Source organism: Molothrus aeneus, chromosome 2 (assembly GCF_037042795.1).
Source record: "Molothrus aeneus isolate 106 chromosome 2, BPBGC_Maene_1.0, whole genome shotgun sequence".
In the NCBI taxonomy this organism is placed as follows: Eukaryota; Metazoa; Chordata; class Aves; order Passeriformes; family Icteridae; genus Molothrus; species Molothrus aeneus.
In genome coordinates, this window is record NC_089647.1 from 108028166 (window position 1) to 108047419 (window position 19254).

Below are 19254 nucleotides of genomic sequence, written 5' to 3' on the forward strand. Positions count from 1 at the left end.
ACCAAACCAGATTTCAACTGCATCCCAGAGCTACAATTCCCACTGATTCAACTGGCCACAGAATTATGCCATCATCATCTGTTTTAGAAAACAAGATTTCTTAGCTGTCCTTTTGCATATATATACGATACTAAACTTGCATATATGATCCTAAAATTTTAAAAGCAATAATGCAAGTATTTCTAGAATTCTATTGAAAATGAATAATTAAAATTTACATAAATTGAGGATGTTATAATTTTGCTGACACATCACTGATTTAAAAGCTTTCTTGGTCAAAACATCCTTGCACATTTTCTAGCTTTACTAGCCAGTGTTGAAACATTTTATACGACTACAGTCCAAATATTAATACCAAAGCCTTGCTTTCTATTGCTTCAGAGAAGATGCATCCCTTTAAAGGGAGGCAGGCTGTTTTATTTCTCAATAAAATTGTAATTACAACACCCCATGTTAGACTGACTCATTGGCTATATTCTAGACACCCCCTGTATCCATGAACACAATTATGAAAGCAAGAAGTGCTCAATGCTTTCCTCTGTATAACTTAAATGCAATATTTGAAAGATACATAGTGTTCATGATTACTTTCTGCTGCAGAGAGATGATAAAAGTCCACAATATCCCAATATTTTAACTGGAAAAACACCCCAGAAGGCTATATGGCCGCAGTCTTCATCACATAAATCTGAAAAGATATAGAAACATTTGGCTTGTGGTTTAAATATACCAACATGATTTTAATAAGGTCTTGGGAGTGGGAAGAGGGGTTTTTATTTTTCCTGTTTTTTTTCTGGCCAATGAAATCTATGTACAGTTGCTGCCACAAAAATTTCCACAAAAGAGATAAGGTAAATTAACAAGATGAGTGTAATTGATATAGCTATTCAGCCAATTTTTTTTGTAGTTTTTTCTATAGACAAAAAAAAAAGTCTATTTACTGTAGGTTAGTAGAAAACTTTATAATCTTTATTTTCCTAGGGAAATTTCTGTGATAAGACACATAAATCCTAAGGAGTTTCTGTAAATCCTACTTGTTGGTATACTAGGATTAAATGAATTGCTCCCTGCAACAAAAAAAGAGAATAAGCTTTAAGACTCATACCAAGGAGAAATTAGCAAGTGGCAAATCTTGCTATCATCAACAATATTTGGCTTGGTAGCATTTATAAAGGGGTGAATTGTTTTGTTTATACTGCTCACTGCCTCTTCTTAATGTGACAATGAATCCACAATATGGAAGGACACAGGAACCTGAAGCTCCCACTGCACTAGGATGGATGGATGGATGGATGGATGGATGGATGGATGGATGGATGGATGGATGGATGGATGGATGGATGGATGGATGGATGGATGCATGGATGGAAGGATGGATGGATGGATGGATGGATGGATGGATGGATGGATGGATGGATGGATGGATGGATGGATGGATGGATGCATGGATGCATGGATGGAAGGATGGATGGATGGATGGATGGATGGATGGATGGATGGATGGATGGATGGATGCATGGATGGAAGGATGGATGGATGGATGGATGGATGGATGGATGGATGGATGGATGGATGGATGGATGGATGGATGGATGGATGCATGGATGGAAGGATGGATGGATGGATGGATGGATGGATGGATGGATGGATGGATGCATGGATGTGGATAGATGGGTTGTGTTGTGTCTTGTAGAAGTTGGACTGTTCCGTTCCCCCTGTTCTGTAATGGTTCTGCCCTGGTTCTCCCTCCCCTCCCTGCTACTGTCAGTTACCCCAGTTCCTCCCCAGTTTCCCTGGAGATCAATGTATCTTTTTCTAAACCCCTCCCTGGTGCCCTGCCAGTCACTCTCTGCCACCGCCTTTTTCTCTGGAAACTTCTGTCTAGGGCACGGAGTGATTGGCTCAGGGGCTGGGGCCCCTCCTCCAAGTTGTTATTATTGGTATTTCCCTTCTGTCAATCCTCTGTACCCCACTTCCCCCTGCATTCCCATTCGCCCGACGATGGGCTCCTCCCCTGTATCCCTCTCCCTTTATAAGTTGCTGTAGCCCCTCTCTCAGCGTCTTCGGTTGTTGGCTTCCTTGGGATCTACGTTAAACCTGGACTTGCCCCAACTGGAGAGCGCTCTCTTTTTTCCCTGCTGGTCGTAGCCAGAGGCGGCCTCGTCCTTGTGAAGGAAGCATCACTGCTATAACGCAGGGTGCTCTCCTTAGGCGCTGTCCCAAACACCCAGAGTGGGACAGTGCCCCCCGAGCTGCAAGCGGTGCTGGCCAGCTTGCCGGGATGCTCGAGAAGGTCGGCCCTTCTCCTCTCTTGCTGCGCTGCTTCATGGATGGATGGATGGTGCCAGGATTATCTTGCTGGGCCATGCCAGCAGCTCCTCCAGTGCACTCTGGTGATCCAGGAGAGCCATTCACAATAATCAAGCAACCAGAAGAGCCTCCAAGCTTTGTCTTTGCCCCCACTGAATTAGTCTGGGTTTGTCAGGGTGATGGGGGTGAAGAGGAACTGCTCAAGGCAAACAGGCAGATGCTGAGAATACAACTTGGGCTACAAGAAACTACAAAGATCATTTTTCTCCCTCATGGGTGTTTATGATTCCATTGAAATTATAGTGATTGGTAGATCAATTTGCAGGATTCCAGCAAAGAAATGATAAACAAATTAAATCAACTCGTTTACAGGCCAGAAAGTATTAGCATGATCTTCACCACCTCAAAACTGTCCTACAGCTGCATCTGACAGGCCTGGAAATAATATTAAATAATATTAAATAATATTAATTATTAAAAATAATATTATTTAAAGGCCTAGAACATGCTGTCTGTTTTTCCTCAATTTAAGTTTCTAAGCAGCATGGAAAAGCACTGCCTACTACACATAGATTCAGTTAAAAAATTAGTGAAAGGTGAGACATAAAGTTAAAAAGCTCCTTTCCAAATGCTAGGGGGGTGTATGAATAAAAAGAGCACTGACTATGAAAGGTTTTGTGGGTTTTTTGCTCAAGACATAGTCAAGTATTACGAGTTTTGCTGTATTCTGGAAAAATTCTGGTCTATTCTGTGGAAAGCAGAAGTAAAAATCTGATAAAATATAAAGCAATCTGTAGAAGATGCTTTCTCAAACCTGAAGAAAATTGTTCAATTACTCAGAAAACAGACTGCTGAAGAATTTTATGTAGTGACAGAATCTTGTTTGAGGTGTTTATTTGCTATTATTTCTGTGTTAAAGCTGTCACGCACCTAAAAACTAGCTGAAGCATGTAATATTAGCACTCTATTGGACTGTTTCCAAATGAGCTTTAGAAAATAACTGGGCCCATTTTTAGCTTAGCAACCATAAAACAGCAAGACAGAAAGCAAAAGCAGCATAATTTTGCAGCTATATAATTTTGGAAATAAAAGGACTTTGAAAGTAAATGAAAAATGCAAACCATTTGCTCAGTACAACGTACATGGTAAAAGTTCTTTCATTAGAATTTATTTTAATATGAAAAAAACAGTATTAGAATGGCAAGGCTACAAAGTTTTATACTTAAAAGTTAGGAAGTTCTAGACTTGAAATTATTCATCAGCACTAGGACAGAGTCCTCAGCTAGGTATCAAAATAGTTGTTCTTTTTTGCTTGCAGGATAAAATTGACTCCCTCTGCAGATAGCTTTGGAGTACTGCTTTTTATTTTGTCATTCCAACTGTTCACCCCATGGATTATTTTCCTCCTTCTAAACAAATTCACCAGACTGAATAAAGAATACCTTTTTTTTTTGGGGGGGGGGGGGGGGGGGAAGGGAGAAGTGTTTAAATTATACTTTTCTTGTAGTGTCTCGAACCTAAAAAGGATAAAGATTCCTGAGTATTGCCTAATTCCCACTTGAATCACCTACATCTAATCATCTAATCTGTGACTCTCAAGATTCAGGCTTGCTGTTGAAATATCCTGAAAGCCAAAAATGCATTCATATACATATATATATATGTATTATATATGTGTATTATATATATATATATATATATATGTATTATATATATGTATTATCTTTGCAGTTTCTCAGGGCCTGGAAATTCTGCTCTGGAGAACAAATATGACTTGCCAGCCTTGCACAGTCTGATGCAGACAGACTTCCATTCTCCTTGAAGCCACAAAGAAAGCACTTCCTAACACGTTACCTTAGGTAGGACACTTGGTAATCAGGTTTATATCAAACCTAACATCAGACAGCAAAATCAGCTGCTGCTTTTCACACCTGTGACTGTGGCCTCTCTTCCCTCCACCCCTTTCCTGCTACAGCAGCTGAATGATTAGAGAGTGTGCACGGATTTCTGTGAGAGAGCCAAACCTGTCTCTGTTCCAGGGGAAGAATGAATATGATTTCCTGAGGTAGTGATTAAAGCAAGCCCTGAGCCAGGGGGTGGATTTGCAGATAACTGGGCCCTGTCCTTTTCAAAGGATAACTTTACCCTTCTATCAAGTTATTTTAAAGTGTAAAATAAATGAACTTTTCTGAGAAGAGCAGATGTGGCTTCCCAGCATTTGAACCAGCAACTTTTTGTTGGTTAGAGAAACTGACTGTTCTCTCTTTTTTCACTCAGTGAACATGTAATACTTCAAAACATAATGGAAACCATTGTGATAGAAGTCAAGGGAAGGAGAGAACATTGGAGATGTAGATCTGAACATGCCATCTATGTCCCTTTGAAGACATGGCTTTTATCACCTGGTATTAATTTGCTCTCTGATAGATCCCTTGGAGCCTCTTCTAGTGAAACTTTCATTATATATAAAAGAACTGGGGATTTTCTAAGGCAGAAGAAGAGACTATTCCTAAATCTTTAATGCTTAAAAAAAAGCCATGTTTAAATATAGTACATCCTCAATATTTCCTGGTGCACATTTTTGATGGTTACCATTTCAATGAAAACTGATTCCTATTCATGAAGCATGATTTTTTTTTTTCAGGGCTACAGTTCAGGGCACTGAAATCTTCTTATGGCTCGAGGCCAAGCCTTGTTACAGGTATTAATTTCTTTGCACAAGTCACTTGTGAATTGAGATGGCATTATTAGTTAGGCTTTACATATCAGGTACTAAAAACAAAATGGCCAAAGGAGCAAAGTAGTTTGACATCCTCAGGGACAAGATTTAATAGCTTTTTAATGCTAAGAAAACAGCTATCATTAATCTCAATTGTCCAAGAATGTAGCAGAATCAAGTGCTTGTAGTTAGGAACCCACAAACTTGAAACTACACACAATAAGCATTTTCTGTGGAGAGATTTATCCATTATTGGGAAGTAAAATCTTTCCCTGAGTGCTACTCAGTTCCTTTAGGATGGTCTCCTCTGTTTCCACAATTCCCTCCCAAACACCTTTGTACTTTTCTCTGATGAGAGTTACTACAATAGTTACCCTACAGGGAAGGGAAAGACTGATTGTACAGTTTCATTCTCAAAACCATGCTTTTCCCATTATGAGCTAAATAATGAGCACCATGGAATTTTAGAACCATTACCAAACATATAAAAATTATAAATCTGAATTGTTATTAAAAAAGAAAATCAGGAAAAATATTAATGATGGGATGCTGACGTTGGTTTAAAAATATCTAGAGTTTTGCTATTGTGTCATAAAAATACCATTTTAAACATGGATGGATGCAAGTTATGAACAATTAATTTTAGATCTCCCTAGCCTCCACTAAATGTCAAAGAAAGAACCAAGTTCACTGAATTCTATTTATGTACTCTTGCCTTGTGAACAACAGACTGAACATTAATTAAGGGAAAAAATCAAATTCTGGTCTCTGCCTTTACATCTTTGGTTGTAGTAGTGCTAACATATCTAAAGGGATTAAACAGGTTTTGGAAAATTAAATTTAGATCTACAAACCTGGTGATAATTCAGAAATCATTACTTCCTATTTAGCCGATTTTCATGGGACCAATTAAATTCATAAAGTTGTTCATATGCTGGCATTTTTGAAGAACCTGACCACACATTTAGCAGTAAGATACCTTTAAAAATAAAAATATGAGCTAGCTTAAAGACCTGAATCACCAGTAATGACAACCTTACTTCCAGAAGACATGTTATGCAGAAAAGATGCAAGCATTAGGTGTAAGGAGATTTAACCTGCTAATTTATAGGGATATTTTATATATTTGAGTTCTAAATAGTACCTTGAAAGACTCCTCGTCTGCAGGGAGATATACTCAAAGTGTAAGCAGCAGTGTCCTCTGGGTTGACAGCCACATCAGGGGCACCACTCAGCATTGAGAGATTGGAATACACCTGGGGAAGACAAATCACAGAGAGGAAAATTCATCAAAGGCAAGTAACTGTTGCAAGAACACCGTAGGGACAATATGCATTCTACCTGCTTTGGAGAGTAAAAAAAAAAATCTGGTATCAGTAAGTCCTAAATTTTATGCAAATGAAAGAATACACACTGTAAGAGAAATGCTGGTGTATACAGGTGATAGCAAGCACAAATTTTGAAGTCATTGCTCAACATGATCAAAAATACATTGCTTAGACCATGGAACTGCTTACATATGCAGAGATTTGCACAGTTAGGCCCTTAATATTTTACACACATTTTTGTTTGAAAAATAACAAAGAGATTCAGCAGTACTGATCCATCTAAATAGACAGAGCAAAGCAAAATCTGAAGTGTCATTCTAACACCATTTGCTAGACCTCAAGTGATATTAAACTGTGCTTTTTGATATGTCACATTTTGTAAATGATACATACACAGGGCATGCATGGTAACTCTTGGGGCAATGGAGAGACCAATAGAATTTTCACATGCAGAATTTAGATTTTTACAAACTGTAAAGCTCATTGGGAGAATATAGGGAGAGTATTTTTTACTTGCATCTCATTTCTTTCTCTCTTGTAGAGAGTTGCTACAGAGGAATTCTCTGAGCAGCTGCTCATGGTGATGCCTTAGGATTTTAGCTTTTATATTTTTGAAATTCTGCACTGAATTAGTATATGTCTCTAAACTCTATATAGAGTGTTAGCTAACTGTCTTCATGTTTTGGTCAGACAAAACAATCCTTCTAGGCCTGAAATTCAAGGACACCCTACTGCCTCAGGCCCTGAAAAGTAGAAAAAAAAGTGAATTGGAGGGGGACAAACTGGGGGAATATGACTTGATTACCTGAAGCTGTAATTGGAGGCTTAACCCCTGATATGTAAATGGACCAAATTTGTATCTGTCTGAAGAGCTCATGACCATGGTCCATTTTGGGTTTAGCCCCTTGGGGAGGCTTTGTCTGCCCTTAATGCACCTGAAGGCCCTTCATTAACCATATCAGCTTTTATTATCTTAATTCTATCTGGCCTCTGTTTTTAGGTAAGCCAGGAAAAGGCATCAGTGAAAAAGGTGTTCAGGTCCAAGGCATCCCTGGGCAGAGCTGGCCTGTCCAGCATCCAAGTGGATACCTGCATTCTACAAAAATTTCTTTTGCAACGCTAACAGCATTAGATGCACATTCATTCTTCAAGTAAATATATTTTCTTATTATTTTCTGTAGAAAAGAAGCATATTCTTAAATCATCTTTTCTTCTGATACAGACAATCATTGCCTACAACACATTCCCTCTCTGTGGTATTTATGTTTCTGTAATTCTTTTTTCAGGTGCTGGTTCTTCTAAATCCAGAATTTCTATTCCAAGATTTAAAAAAAAACATGTAAAGCAACAGCCTTCCTCTTTCCCAATAAATCTACATATCAAACTGGATATTAAAAGTCCAGCAACCAGAAAGAATAGGAAGAGACTAATTGGTAAGAGGAAAAAATAAGGCTAAAAAAGAGACAGATGAAAGGACTTGTTGAATTGGCACTTGGAGAAAAATAACTGGAAAAAAAATCTTTAAGTTGTCCACAAAGAGCAAAACATAGGAAAGGTGGGGCTGTTACACACTGAAGCTGGGGAAGATTAATTTATTAAAATATATACAATAAATTGGTCACACTCCTACATTTATGGACCTTTCCATTTCAGTTTACAATGAATGTACACAAGAGTGAAGGATAAGTACCTAAAAATACAACTAGGATAATAATAATGACAGCAAATTACTAGGGATAGAAATAAGATTAGTTAAAATGAGATTTCTATTTAAGGAAAAATTAACATGGAGACAGAAACAGAAGTAGGATAAATGTGATTCATTTAAATTGGATAAAAAGCAGAAGGGTAGAGTAATTCAGTTTTTATTAAGGTCTGGAAATACCAAATACGTTTCTACCAAAAGATTTGAAAGTAAAAGGAACACTACTGGCATGGCTGACTATAATAAACATGAAATGCCTCTGGATTGCTGATGAGTAAAGATGGACCAGAAGTTTGATTTTCAGTCATTCAAGTGAAATTCTGAACATTTTTTCAGAGTAGTGAACTAACAGAAGCTAATTTTAAAATGAAATTTTTAATCTTAAGGAAGCAACTGTGTAACCAAATAGGAAAAGGTTGTGTATAAGCAGTGAAATTATGTCAGTACACACATGGCCACTGTTAGAGTGCTTGAATCCAGATTCTGTATCAAGAGAAATGAAAGAATTCTCCCTTCCCTGTCCTGCATCAGATTAAACCTTTTGGGATCAGATGCTCCCTAAAACTTGTACATAACTGATGCTGACCTCAGTCTGCTGCCACCTTTCCAACTGCAGTCATTAAACTCACATTCCTCAAGCTGCTCGCTATTCCAGAGCCATAACACAAATATTCACCATCTTATTGAGGAACCACCCCCATTCATTTCTCAACCCTATTTGTCTCTGTTATTTAAGTTACTCACACCTCAGCCAATCTCCAAGCAGTGGTCACAACAATTCAGTCTCCCACCTCAAAACTCCTGAGAAGGTTTATGGTTGTGACAGACACCACTCACCAGGTACCTCTCATGTGTTCCATAAATAGAACTTTGTCTTGCTCCAATGGCCACGTGATTTATCAGCTCTGTTACTGACACTAATTAAAATGACCAGCCTCAAATGACAAATGGATACTAAAAGTCCATGCCCAAGCTTGCCCATGCACACAGGCAATTTATCCTAATATCAGAATTCATACTGGGACTCATTTGTTCACAGACATTTGGGATTCTAATATGGCATAATGTTGCATAACATGTCTCTGCTAACTGCAGGTTTATTACAAAATAACAATACATCCAGGAATACTCAGAAAGTGAAAAAGTTGGAGAATTCAAAAGTACACATAGGAGAAAGTCCAGAAATTGCCGATTTCTACAACAATAAGTAGTTGCAAAGATCTTGTAAGTTCAGAGGAAAACTTTGAGTGAAGAAACAAAAGAATTTATACACAGTAAGCCTTAAGTTAACTTTGTTCTGAGTATCAGAGAGAGAGCTATTTCTTATTAAAGTGCATTTTTATGATGATTATATGTAAGAACAGGACACAATTTTAGTCACAGAAGTAGCACTGGATAACCTTATATCCTATAATAATCTACAACCCTGTGTTCCTGAAGGTACCTTAATATGCCTAACAAAATCTTCTATGGATCACTACTGTTAGGCAAATACATTTTGAAGGAAGAAAATAGGGCATAAATTGGGGTGCTTTTATCAACAATAAAAATAATATTGATGTACAAGCTATTCAAAATGAGTCAAGATATGGAATTACTTCTTCCAGTTAGTGGGAGAGGCAGTGTGTCAGCTTCTGCCCTGATGTGCAACCAGAGAACAATGAACAATTACAGGCAGATTAACCAGAAGCCACACCAAGGGTGGGGCTGCAGAGATGTGTACTTACACACAGTATTTGTACTGACAGAAACAGGAAGATCTGCAGATAAACACTGAGTAACACAAAAAATTTATCAGGCATAAATAATTGCATAAATAATACATAGTTTCTTAAAATATGTTATGTCACTATCACTCAGGAAACTAGAACTGCAGAATAACTCAATGGAGCTAAAATGTAAATTATTATTAAAGTTATCACTGTGACCCTGCACAACATTTGCTCAAATCAATCCAAACCCAAGGATTTGGTTTTTAAATTATAGTAGTCTCCATTTTCTTATATATCAAGTCATTATTTACGCACAGCCGGAAAGTATAAATGGAGTATATGGATAAAATGCTGCAATTTAAAATTAATTTATCAGCCACTGGTTTGAAAACTTATTCTGCAGAACTGTAATATGGCTATTTAACATAAACAGAAATGGAAAACCAAACTTCATAATTACAGTAACTTTTTCCAGAGTTGAATAACCAAAGTATAACTCAAAAAACTTCAAGGCAAAATGATGAATGGATGGAAGAACATAATGAAATATATTTAAACTCCATTGTGTCTTAGTGTAACAAAGTTAGACAGTAATATATTCAAGATTTCCATTTAAAAATTGTTTCTCAGGTCTGTTTAACAATATTGAGAGGCTCTACTTAGCAAAAAGTTAATGCTCTTTGACACTAGGCAAGAACCAGATCTGTGGTTCTTTGTGGGAGTCTCCGATCAATCTGACAACCAGACTCTTCACAAAACTCTCAAGAATGGCAGTTTTCCAAAACAAGCTCCCATTACTTTCCCTCATCCACCTTTCAGTGCAACCTTTCCAAATTCCTGAGTCACTAGAAACTCATTTAATTCTTGCAATCACTCTTATTTTGCCACCAGCACGTTACCACACTGAAGTAAAACATCTTTGCATTGCACTGAGGACATTCCCCAAATAATTCCTGCCTTTTGAGCAGCAATCTGGAGTTCTACATAATGAAAAATGCTACATAATCCAGATTTGTTCCTAAACCAGGCACCTGTCAAAACCACTAACACATTTCAAGAAACAAATTTGACCTAAAACCTTACAATGCCCTTAATTGATCTAAAAATTTCACAAGTTATCAAAAAACACATGGCAACAACTGCAGTTATTCTGAAATTCTGTAGGCCTTTGAACCATTCATTATTGCTAAGAAGAATGCCTTTTCTTTAGTGAAATGAACCCTGTTGCAGAAATTCTGGTAGATACAGTGGAAGCCAAAGAAATTGAAATTGAAAGGACAGATAAAAAATGAAGCATTATGGAATACACAGATCCACTTGTTGTTAAAGAATATAAACTTGACCTTGAACAACCAGGTTACTGCACTTGCACAGAATTTATTCTCAGAAAATCTCAGATACATTACCAAACATTACCAAACAGTTAAGCTGAACAGGGAAGCCCCTCAATAAAGGTTTATGGTACATAATTTTATTACTGTGAGGCATTTTTTACAAATACTAACCTTCATGACATTGTCTTGGTGACACTGTAAAAACCCAAAATGGATATATAGAGAATAGACATAAACACACTGAAAAACAGGGGATTTAATTTTTTTCATTATCTATTTATTCTACAATTTTATAAAATATTAGTAGTTTGTATAAACTCAAGCCTGAAAGGTAATTTAACTGGGTCTTGAGATTACTCTGGAGAGTTTACTTTAATAACATTATTTTGAATAGTAATGAGAAAAACAGTTGCACAGTTTTATATTTTTATTGCAAAACCATGCCTTGAAAGAATTAGGCACCTTTATAGCTAAAGTTTCTATCAAAGGTATCATTACAAGAAGCCATCAACACATAAGACAATTATTAATATCCAGTTGACAAAGATTTATATAAATAAACAAGAAAATTGCATTTAAAGTTTTGTCATGAGACTGAGAGATTGGATTTTCATAAAAATGCTTTACACTTCCTCCTCTTCTCGAAGGGTTTGAATGTAATTTTACAGACACAAAAATCCATTTACACTGCAGTCACCTTCTATTAATTCATCATCAGAGAAGGATGTGCTCTCTGGCTAATGTTATATATGCAGAAATTCTTTATGAATTCTGTTGTGATTTTTTTTTTCCATATCCAGGAGTAAGTTAATCACAAGGAAAACTATTTGTTGTAAAATCCCATAGAACCATCCAGGAAGAGCACAGTGGCAGCAGTTCCCTAAGGAACTACACATCAACCAGTAGAAAAGAATTCATAAAACCATTCATATTTTTCAAGGGAATTTATGGAAATTGTCTTTTTCATCATGGAAAGCTTTGTGAGCACTGAAAGTGTTTTGCTTAGGAGTTTTAAATGTAGACTGATGGAGCCATGCACATGACCTCCCCTGAATTGCAAAGGCACTTCTTCCCTCCCCAGCTCTAGAGCCACACTAATGGTTGCACAGACAATCAAACCACATATATAAAAATTATTGCTGCCCCGGACATAAACCCTCTGTTTATGATTGAAAAGGAAAAAAAAATATTCAGCTGGAAGAGAGCTGTCTTTCTGCAGTAAAGGCAAGGATTATTTCCTTCTTCCTTCCAGACTTAAATTTCATTTTAAATAGTCACTTTTGCAGTAGTAGCCTCATTTTGGATCAGGCTATTAGAAAAACACAGCAAATATGAGAAACAGAGTAGCATATATATAATGTAATTTTATTTTTTAATGAAATGAGGTTTTTTGTTAAGTTTACAGTTTAATATATTCAGTTATTAAAATGAAATACTGAAGCTAAATTTATACCTCCAAGGCAAAATTAACCAAGTATTAGTTCAGCTAAATTACTTGTTGCTAAGTATTCATTGTGCAGTAAATTGTTTATGGACATGCCTGTAAATTATTATGTTTGTCAGCTACTGGCAAATCTCACACCATTCTTGATAAAGGTTGAGGTTTATTACTTCAGTAAAGGAAATTCTTGTAGTTTTTTTTTTTTTAATATCATGTACACCCCAGTTAATCTCTGAGAAATTACTTCATATGGTGGATATACTCCAGCAATGCAGGGTGTTTGGGGCACATCAACCAACCAATCCAATAATGAAGATATTTATTAGCCAACAAAATTACAAAAGAACCCATGAAAAAAACACCCAAAATGATTACTTCTTGTATTATCTTTGCTCTCTCTGCCAAGACTGACAATACTTCCTCTACCTAATCACCAACTTAGCTACAGCACAATACAGAAAACTGTCAAAGATGCTAGATTAAACAGGAGGAGGAGTTATTGGGCTGCCAGCAACTGCTCCCAGGGGAAACACAAACAAAGACAAAACCAGTGCTCTGCTTCACTATAGACTACCCAGATATTACAGTAATCAGGCAGCATGGAATGAACAACAGCAACAAAATTAGAATAACTTCATTTTCCTGTTGCCCTTTGTGCTACATACATCTGAGTAAATAAAGCTTATTTGGCATTTCCAACAAGGCTGTGGTCACAATTGCCTCTTAGAGGAGGTTTTCTAAATTATTTCTAAATTCCTCTAATAACTACAGATACCTGTGATCGTGTTCTGGATTTAGTGATTAAATCCTAATTTACAGGCAGACTGTTTTGGAAATAAAAGCAAACAAATGATCTTTGCTCACTCCAATAGCACAAGACACTACATGACATCTGCTGGAGAGTGCTGGAAGTGATTAATACTGTTTGCTTTGTGGAGGGGACAGCTTCCAGACCCCAGCAGGCTTTGTAACCATGCCTTTTCCAGCAATTCCAGCCCACCTTGCTCCAACAACTGTTCTGCAACTGCTCCTGGCTAAGAACCTCGCACACAGAAAATGCATTATTCACACTGAGTAATTTATTGTATGCACACATGCATGAAATAGCTGACCTTACTATTTCTCTCCTAAAGGTCCCAGAGCTAAAAGAGCACACACAGTTGGATTGTCAAGCAGTATTTCACAGAGATGAAAAAAGCACAAAACCCCTCCACATCACAAAAGCAAATTTCAGGGCCCAGAGAACACCCTCAAGGAGATCAAAGTTCACTCAGACAGAGCTTACCCTGGAATAGTTACAACTATCACAAATTCATTTAAGGCAATATTTCTGAAAAATACATACAATGAATAATTTTAATGTATTCATTTTGAACTTTGTTATTTCTGTACCTTTCACTTACATTGGCACAAAAAAATTGAGTTCACACAAAATAGGAAAGCAGAAAAAACAGTTCTGTTGCCAAAAACATTCACTTCTTCCAGAGATAAAAGTACAAATATATCAGAAATGCAAATGCATTCACATCTGAAACACTAAACTGTTGAAAATAAAAATGTCAAAGCTGGTGATGCCCAAAAAATTCATTTCTTACTTTGTTTTGGGGATGATAATGAGTCAAAAAATAGGAATATGAACCTGGACCTTTCTGTGATATATGAAGTTTACTAAATGTAGATAGACCTGTGAAAGTAGAAACCTGGAAAACTGGAGACTAGCAAGAAGACATCCAAGGAAGGATTTTTACATTGGCATGAACTATCATTAGTTTATAGAACACAGCTGCTGGTATATACATGATGTCTCTTTATATCTTATGTTCAAATCATTACCTTTCAATTTGAATAAAGCAGAATTTGGACCTACTGGCACCAAGATAGAGAACAAAATTACTCATTTTGCAAGGCACACTACAGAGCTAGTCAGATTTTATCTTCTAGCATGTAATTGTCCCATTTTCAACCTTTTCACAGAAGAAAAACTAAATATATATATATTTACAGATGCTGACAATTGCTAGCTGGCACTCCCCTGCATTGCTTCTATAGATGGAGCCATCCTGGCAAACCCTGTATGGCCATAATATCTGGATGCTACCTACTCTAGATTTAAATGCCATGATAGAGTCACAAATGTGGATTTTCATGAGTAAGATCCAAGATGTTCCTGCTCAGGAATTTCTCTGCAGCTGAGAGGAAAAGCAGAAATTCATCTTTGTTGCCCTAATGCACCTTCTGCCTCTGCTGGCATGGGTCATAGCATCCAATACATAGGTGCAGAAGGTGAGGAATGCTACAGAAATACTTCTATCACTTCCAAATTAAACATACAGATAAGATACATATTAGAAAAATTATGCTATTTCAGTACTACAACAGTGCTTTTAAATAGGAAAATATGTTTGTGCAAACAGAGTTATGAAATATAGTTAATGGAAAGTATGAAAAATAATTATTATATTTAATAGTAAAAACATGTTCTTGAGCAAGGAAATCAATAAAACTGTATTTCTTTAGAATTTTTATTAACCTCCTCAGTAACCTATTGCCTTTCAACAACTCCAGTGATTACCTCTGAATTTTCTCTTCTATCAGCAAACACTCAAAGCATTCCCAACTTCCTCCAACATTGCTGAAACAACAGCTGGGCAATAGATAGTAACAGGGCCAGGCCACTGGGCCATGAGAAATTCACATATAGTGAGCTCATGCTGCAATCCTTCCCTTAGGAGGACAATAATTTTTGTCCTTTTCATGTAATAGTCAATATTTTATGAAGATTTTAGGAAGCCAGTAATTCTCAGGGCCCTTGTCTGATTTCAAAACTGATGGACTTGGCCACAGGTTTCAAATTGTTGGAGAAGCAAAGATTAGCAAATGAACAGAGAACAATTGTAGAAGGGTTGTTCTCTCAGAGTAAAACAAGAAGAAATCTTTTTTCCCATCAAGCACACAGTAAAATCATACATTATCTCATAAATTTCCTGACTATAAACAAATCCATATTCTATGAACCATAGAACATTTGCTCATGGACCCATGAATTTTATTAGTCTATCTGCAATTATAGCAATTGTTGCTACTGTAATACATAATGTAACAGTCCTTTTCAGAAAAATATTTGTCATATTATTGCAAAAAAATTACCTTGTATTTTAGCATCTTCTTGGTATAATTGTGTACCCATAAGATTTTATGAGCCACCTTTCCCACTTGGCACTCTATCACAATGCAATCCTGAGGCAGAGGTTTCTTCCCTATTCCCTTAAGACTGAAGATGTTTTGAGTTCCAGCTGTAACATTTCTCAGAATAAGCCTTCCCTGTGACAAAGAAGGAGAAAAAAGAAGTTGTTTCATTACTGTACAAGTCCCCTTTGGCTCCCCTTGTACTTTAGTTTATTTATCTCAAATCTAGGTGGGTCACAGTGCTTACAAGAAAGGGTTCCTATTGACTTTCCTAGTTCTTTAATAAACCTATTACTAAACAAAGAAGTTAACCAGAGAAACAAAACCTTTTATTTTAATTTTTTTTCTAAAGCATGAAATTCAACAACATAAACTTTTCATATTTCTAGTTTTTCTACTTGGCTTTTTCTTGAAAAACAAACATCTCCAAGAACATATGATCTCATGCCTCCTTGTCTCTCATATAATATTTAACTTTGCTCCTTGAGTGTTTCCACCTATGAGCACAGGGTTGAGCCTGGAGAAAGGGAGACCCAAGGGAACTGCATTGCTCTCTACAAACACCTGAAAGGAGCTTGTAGTGAGGCAAGGATGGGTCTCTTCTCTATGTCTCAAGTGAAAGGTTGAAAGGAAATGGCCTTAATTTGTGCCAGGGGAGGTTCAGATTAGACATTAGAAAGAGGTTTTTACTGAAAGAGTAGTTAGGCATTGAAATAAGTTCCCAGGGAAAGTGGTGGAGTCACCATCTCAAAGGCATCTGGATATGGCACTTGGGACATGGTTTAGGGGTAACTATGGTGGTGTTGGGTTGACAGCTGGACTAGAGGTCCAGCTATGGGTTGACAGCTGGACTAGAGGTCTTTTCCAACCTGGATGATTTTGTGATTCAGCTAAAATGTTCTCCATAATCATTTGCCATCAAAGGATTCAGGGCTTTTGGCTTTTAATAATTTTACAATACTGGGTGCCTAAACTGCATTATATTTGGTTGGTAACACATGTAGAAGGTCATGGTTCAAAGAACATTTTTTTTCACCTTTGGCATTTCACTTATTTCAACAGCAACTTGCAGTCAAAATCTCTCAGCTGGGACACAGACAAAGCCACAAATACAGCTTCTTGCTAAAGGTGTTATAGGCTTTGCTCTGCTTGTCATTTTAGCATTTGGAATAGTGATTACTCTGATGACAAAAGCAGCTGTGAAATGGTGGCTTAACTTGTAAATAAAGTACTCATCACATAAATTATTTTCTGATGTAGGCATGCAATGAGAAAAGCTACCTAATTATTTAGGTAATGAAATACAATTTAATATTAGTATTTGAACTCAGAATAACAACGTATATTTTTGTGATAAAAGTTCAGAATTTTTACAGAATAACTGTAGGATTGAAGGATTCCGTAGGAATAAATGGAATTGAAGAATATAATGGAAAATTAAATAAAGAAGACATGAAAATATTTGGTGGGGAAATCTATCATATCTAACCTTAACTACAAAGTTAGTTCATTTGTGTTTTTACTTCAGATAGTAGTAAATATTACCCTTTCTTTCTCTCAAACAGATGCTTTAATATTAGCAACTGTCTAAACACTTTCATAATTTGGATACTGGTGATAATTTTATTGGTGAGAGCATCCTTTTCAAATGTTGAAACTGATTTCTCTCTTACCATTATTACACTCTCAGCAATGGGCTTGAACGTGAGTGGATATGGAACTGTTCCACCTACAGGCACATTTATTGCAGGAGGGCCATGAAAACCCTGTCCTTCCAAAATTGCTTCAAACCTCCAGTCCTCACTGGATAAGTTACTCTGAAAGATGTAAATCAAAGTTGTAAATTAGATTATGCATTTAAATTCTTTAATGTGCATTTCAGCTTTCACTTGCAGCTATCACTGCATCAGAGGACAATGCTCATTTGCTCCAAGTACTGGCTCAGAGGGCCTGTGGGAAGAATAAAAGCATTGTATTTTAAAAATAAAATAAGCTAATGATAAATCTGTTATTCCTGGCAGCCAGAGGTACAGAACTCCTACTTTCAGGAGCAATACTGTCAGCAGGAATACTCATTAGAAAATATGAGCATGATCTAGCAAATGGTCAAGATGGAATTTGTAAGCATCATTATAAACATTTACAAGTATCTTTATGATGCTGTTTAATGCTTGGCAAAATTCTGTTCCTATACCATCTGTAAAAAATCTTGGTGCACCCCGTTTAAGTGCTGATGTGGTGTCTTGGCTTACATTGCCTCATTTGGCCACTGACAATGTTACAGGATCAGTCTTATGAATTGAGAATTCCATTTCCAAAGGAGAATTTACAGAATCTGGTATTTCAAGAGGCTAAACTACTTTAAAGAATGACTATCCTGAGCAATATGAGCCTGAGCCTATTTAAGAAACATGTTTATGTTATGTTGGTTATGGTAAAAAGTGAGATATTTCATAATACATGCTTAGAGGCTGACTAAAAGTAGCAAAAGTAAAATAATGTTATTCAGCCTCTTACTATTTGAAAAAACCCAAGGACCAAACATCCAGTTTGAAAAAAAAAATTAACACTCATCTGAAAGATAAAATAAACTATCACTCGTGAGCTAATTCATGCCTTGTCAAGTAGAGAAGATTAATCTCATCTGATCTATGAAAAAAAGGAGGTAATCTTTTGACCTATAAAGGTCTTCATCCATGGAAAATTGTATACAAACATCAGAGATAAAGGATGGATTTCAGGGACTAGAGATGATACTCCAGGCTTTGATTCTGCCTATGAAAGTCTCAGGAACACAGAACCTGTGCTCTCAGAGCTAACCCAGAGCTACCCACACCTGCAGTACCATATATCTAAGGTTTAATCAATATGTATGATTAATGCTTCAGTGTTATTTGTTCAATTTCCCAGAAGCTGAGCACATATGCCTGCATGGAATATTGAGGTTTGTGTAGTGTCTCAGTTTTACCAAAAACTTGCATCACCATGTCTCCAGTTCTGTAATAACAATGACATCATCTCTGGTAGAAAGCACAAAAGAAAAAAGTATGATGCCCTTGTGCCAAGGATAAAATAAAAGGGAAAAAAAGACAGCAAAAGGGATTTTTTTATTATCATGCTTTTTTATCTCCACAATATCAGGAAAAGCTTTATCCTTTTGAAAAGCAGCTGACCAGGAGTAAAATTGGCAGGTCATCACTCTCTGCTAATCTAACATTTTAAAACTTGGGATAGAAGGAAAACATCATCAGGATTGGTCTAGGTTCTAGAGGAAAGCCATGAAATTTTGGGTACTTATGCTGTTTTATTTTCAGTGATTTCTAGTACAATTGGTATCAGATGTTTCCTTTATCCACAGTAGCAATGATTACATCAATATGTAACACAAATATTTCTTCTTATATCTAACACAAAAACTTGTCATCTGGAAAAATGTAGTTGACAAACATGGTCATTGTGAAATTCTTTTGTAACAAATCCTTCTAACACAGCAGGAAATTGTCTGAAAGGGTCTTCTAA

General features: G+C 36.5%; 1 protein-coding gene across 1 annotated transcript in view; it reads right to left on the reverse strand.

The window, feature by feature from the left end:
- The window catches only part of CFAP47 (cilia and flagella associated protein 47), a 261050-nt gene that overhangs the window by 123991 nt on the left and 117805 nt on the right, over window positions 1-19254 (reverse strand). The window contains exons 47-49 of the mRNA XM_066545467.1: window positions 17409-17552; window positions 15697-15870; window positions 6174-6285 (exon numbers count right to left, since the gene is read on the reverse strand). Of these exons, the coding sequence (XP_066401564.1) occupies window positions 6174-6285; window positions 15697-15870; window positions 17409-17552 (430 nt within the window). The remainder of the gene's footprint in view (window positions 1-6173; window positions 6286-15696; window positions 15871-17408; window positions 17553-19254) is intronic.